We start from the raw sequence: 4,354 nt of genomic DNA on the forward strand, positions 1-4,354 counted from the left end.
TTTTTGGATTAAGTCAATTCGCTTGTCTATAAAGCACGTAACACTGATAAATCAAATCAAATCAAATCAATTTTGCGGGTAAACACTGATCACTCAAGAGTTTTTTTTTTTTTTTTTAATTATGCCTTCTTTTGCAGTATAAGAGGAGTTATTCGAAGTAGCTCGTTAATCTACGTTATTACATAGGTTTTTCAGTTTTCAGAAGATTAGAAAATAAAATAAATCCTTTTGTTAGAAAAATGTTACTTCATCGATTGCGAATGGAAGTTATGGACTACAGATTTTGCATTGCATGCTCTAATTCTTTCACACCTTTTTTTTGGTGTGGGATTTATATTATCACTGAACATTTCTCTCAAAAACAATGAGGAAAAGGAAATTAAAAGTAACGTGCTGATTGGACCTCTTGAAACCAAAACAGAAGAGACATATGACAGAAATGAAAATTTTATCATGGGAACAATGATTGGACCAATACGAACTGTTACACGGTGCCTTCCTGAGATGTTTTGGAAGGGCGATGTAACATGTCAGGCAAAGCAACCGACTTCTGTGTGATTACTTTCCGCCAAACGAAAGGCCGCTCCGCACGTTAGATTAGACTATCAATGCCGTGCAGGAAAGCCAATGTCAAGATCAGAATTTGCAACGAGAGAATTGAATAAAAGCTTGCTTGTATTAACGGAGAACAATGATTATAAGACGTGGTGCCAGGGAGGAGACACCAATGCAGAGAATTGATTAAGAAAAGAGAATTGAAATTTCAAGTAGAGCATGTGTTTAGAATATTGTATTTATATTGAAATTGCAGGCTCATTAACCTGTCTTGATCCAGTCAATAAATTTACCAAACATCTTGTTAGAACTTCCTCCTCCTTTGACACTAGACTTAACCTTTGCTCGAAGATCTAAAGCCCTTTCTTTAAATACCTCATCACCAAATAACTGATCCATCTTATTCTTGATTTCTTCTTTTCCAATAATTCCAAACTCATTTTTCTTAAACCCCAATCCTACTTTCCAAACATCACAAATGTAACTCTGGTTAAACAACTGGTCAGCAAAATAAGGCCAGCACAAGAAAGGGACTCCATTGCTTACACTCTCAACAGTCGAATTCCAACCACAATGACTTAAAAAACAAGCAATAGAAGGATGAGCTAACACTTCTTGTTGAGGTGCCCATTTTACTATATGGCCTCTATTGCCTATTCTGTCCTTGAACCCTTTAGGGTAAGCATTATCAGCAGCCTCGTCAGTCAGTAGATTTTCTCGAACCACCCACAAGAATCGTCGTTTTGACAACTCTAACCCTAGTGCCAGCTCCTGGAACTGAGCTGAATCCAAGATTGTGAAGCTACCAAATGCAACGTAAATAACAGAGTTATTTGGTTGCTGATCGAGCCATTTTAGGCAGCTCGAGTCTTCGGGCCAGAAATGGCCAGCTGAAAATCCGAGTCGATTGCTTGCCAAAAGTGGTCCTATTGGTGATACTTGAGGGAACATGGCAAAAGCTCCAGGCTCAAGTTCCTTTGCTGAGTTACAGATTATCCAATCTGCTGATTTTACTCTTTCATTGTTGTCTTTTACGAGCTCGATTACCATTTTCCTCATGGTTGGATCAGGGAAACAAGCCCACGCGAAATCTGATGGGTTCATGATTGGCATGTTTGGTGATAGCTTAATCCCCTGTTTCTTCAAGATAGCTCCTGGAAATTAAAGCAGATTTTGTTAGAAAGCTAAAAGATCATACAATATTATAACTATGTTAAAGACATGGTCCAATGTGGTGGAGCGGTGTCAAGCGCATACTTCTTTATCGGAAGATTACACTATATTACTCCGCCACTGGACATACTATTATAATTTAAGTAGTAATTAAATTATATTGTAAATAGCCTCTTTATATACACACTAACTTACCCAGATCCAACTGTGTGGGATAATACTGGGGTCTGGGTATGTTGTTGTTGTTGCTTTTAGTTTCTACGTAATTAAAGGTCCAGTTATATGAACAAATTCGACTAAGTAAAGAAGAGCTCACCATCGCTATCTATGATTCCATCATCAATGAGCTTTGAGACATTAAATGACGAAGCTAGCGTAGCTGCAGCTGCTGGCCAAAATGCAACTCTTCTAATGTTTAATTTTTCTGCTACTCCCAATGCCCATCCCATATTCTCATCAACTATAACACATGAAACTCCATTTTCATCATCAGACTCATTATTAATCATATTAATAACTTCCTCAAGTTTCCCAGGCATCACTTCAGCAATTGCTTCTGCCAACTTTTTGAGGTCTGTTCTATCTTCCTCAGGTCCTAATCCATCTGGAATTGAAACTAAGCTTATCTTCTTCTGCACGTCGTCGTTCACTGATAATGCCTTAATGACTCTTTTGTGATTAAATTCAGAGTTAACAAAGGTGATTTTGCAACCCTCTTTGACTAACCATAATGAAAGTTCCATTAAAGGAAGAACATGGCCTTGTGCTGGATAAGGTATAGCCACAATATGTGGAATAGGGACCATTTTTTCTTTCTTTGCTCTTTTCATGCTAGTGATTAATATAATTAGCTTGTAAGGGGTTTTTATAGTGGCGTAGCCACCCAATGCCAAAGGTGGTTAAGCGCACACCCTTCATCAAAAAATTATATTGCATATACAATAAGTTATATATTGCTATTTTATAAGGTTATATATTATATTTTGAACATTTTTAATTAACACAATCAAGTGAGACAGTTCAGAATGTTCAAAGTGACGTGTTGTTCTCGAGTTTAATTTCTACTGATTTTATTTACCAAAACTAAATGGAGACCACGATGTGTAGTCTATTTAATTTTTTTTCAATCGAAACTTTTTGATTAAAACATAACACTTAAAACTTAAAATTTGTGTAGAAATAAATAACTAATCTTAAAAATTAGTTTTTAACTAAAAATTATTTCTTAAATAAATCTTATAATTTGAAAGTCAAGCTCTACAAAAATTATCTTCAATAAAAGCTCTTTACAAGCTACAAATTCTCTCGGCACTCTTTTTCTTCTTGTTTTGTGCTTGCTTTTATTAGTAAAAATTTGAATGTTGTCTTTCTATTATTTTAAACTTGATTTATAAAGTTATTGTTATATTAATTTTTTTTTATTGTTTAGCTAATATTGTCTCCTTTTGTCCTTTGTTTTTTTTCTTGAGCCGAAGATCTTTCGGAAACAACCTCCCTACTCCTGCGGGGTAGGGGTAAGGTCTGCGTATACACTACCCTCCCCGGACTCCATTAATGGAATTTTACTGGATTGTTATTTATTGTTTAGCTAAATGTTGCATAGTTTGATTTAAAAATTTTGGTACATCATTCATTGACTAAAAAAATTATAGAATTGTTCAAAATTTGAATAATCTTGACGAAATTTCTGACTATGGGAGTTCAGGTTCAGGAAGTAGGTTTCTTAATAGAGTTTAACTTTTACACAATAGTTTTAAAAAAATTAACAGTATCAGGTCATCTAACAACTATACATAATCCTTCATAAAAATTGGGATTAGTACGTAACCTAAAAATAATTGAAAACGTTATCTACTACAATAGGTTAAAAACATTAATCTATCTATATTATTATAAAAGTATGAATATAATATCGGTTTGCAAAAAATAACCTTATAACAAGCATAATATAACTTATAATAAAAGCACATAACTGGAATTCTAGACATTAGCTTTGTAATCCTATTAGTTTTAGGACATAATACTACACGTTAAGAATTCTATTAGTATAATTATTTTTCATGTTAAAAATTTCTATTACTAATTTAATTTGAAAACGCGTATTATAATGTCATATTACTAATTTAATTTGACAATGTATTATATTGTCCAAATCTATTTAAAAAAGAGCCCATGTTATTATAAAAGTACGAATATAATATTGATAGAGCAAAATAGTCCTAAATATTAAATAGATGAACTCATAGGTGAAGGATATAATAAAATAACCTTATAACCTTTTTTTTGGACTACAAGATCTTCTTTGTTGATTTTTTTAATATTTAAGATTTTAAAATTAATAAAATTTTGTCTATTAAATTTTTATTAAAAGTATATAAAAACTAAATTAATTTTATAAGAATCCTCCATATTGGCAGTACATTACCACTCCATAACATCGAATACCAAGAAAAAATAAAAGTATTATTAAATGAATTGCATAAAGCGTTGAAATTAAGAAAAAAGAATATCCCCATAATATATTTTTATATTATATTTGAACTATTTTCCTACTTAAATAATATATTTTTAATTAAATTTTTTGTGTAATATCAACAACTAAGAAAATATTTAAGAATATAAATGT

At 32.3% G+C, this 4,354-nt stretch overlaps 1 protein-coding gene across 1 annotated transcript; it reads right to left on the reverse strand.

Moving 5' to 3' along the window:
- Positions 1-657: 657 nt before the first annotated feature.
- LOC104241156 (UDP-glycosyltransferase 83A1-like) lies at positions 658-2,567 on the reverse strand. The gene is made up of 2 exons (XM_009796075.2): positions 2,045-2,567; positions 658-1,709 (listed from the first exon to the last, which is right to left on the reverse strand). Exons 1-2 carry the CDS (start codon positions 2,556-2,558, stop codon positions 817-819), a joined length of 1,407 nt encoding a protein of 468 aa, XP_009794377.2. The 5' UTR covers positions 2,559-2,567; the 3' UTR covers positions 658-816.
- Positions 2,568-4,354: the final 1,787 nt, after the last annotated feature.

This window comes from Nicotiana sylvestris, chromosome 2 (assembly GCF_000393655.2).
Source record: "Nicotiana sylvestris chromosome 2, ASM39365v2, whole genome shotgun sequence".
Classification (NCBI taxonomy): domain Eukaryota; kingdom Viridiplantae; phylum Streptophyta; class Magnoliopsida; order Solanales; family Solanaceae; genus Nicotiana; species Nicotiana sylvestris.

What these genes read in the sequence shown, in the direction of transcription:
- LOC104241156 (XM_009796075.2), bottom strand. Translation starts at nt 2,558, where the DNA reads ATGAAAAGAGCAAAGAAAGAAAAAATGGTCCCTATTCCACATATTGTG. An exon ending in TGGAATCATAGATAGCGATG is followed by an intron (nt 1,710 to 2,044) that starts GTGAGCTCTTCT and finishes TTTAATTTCCAG; the next exon opens with GAGCTATCTTGAAGAAACAG.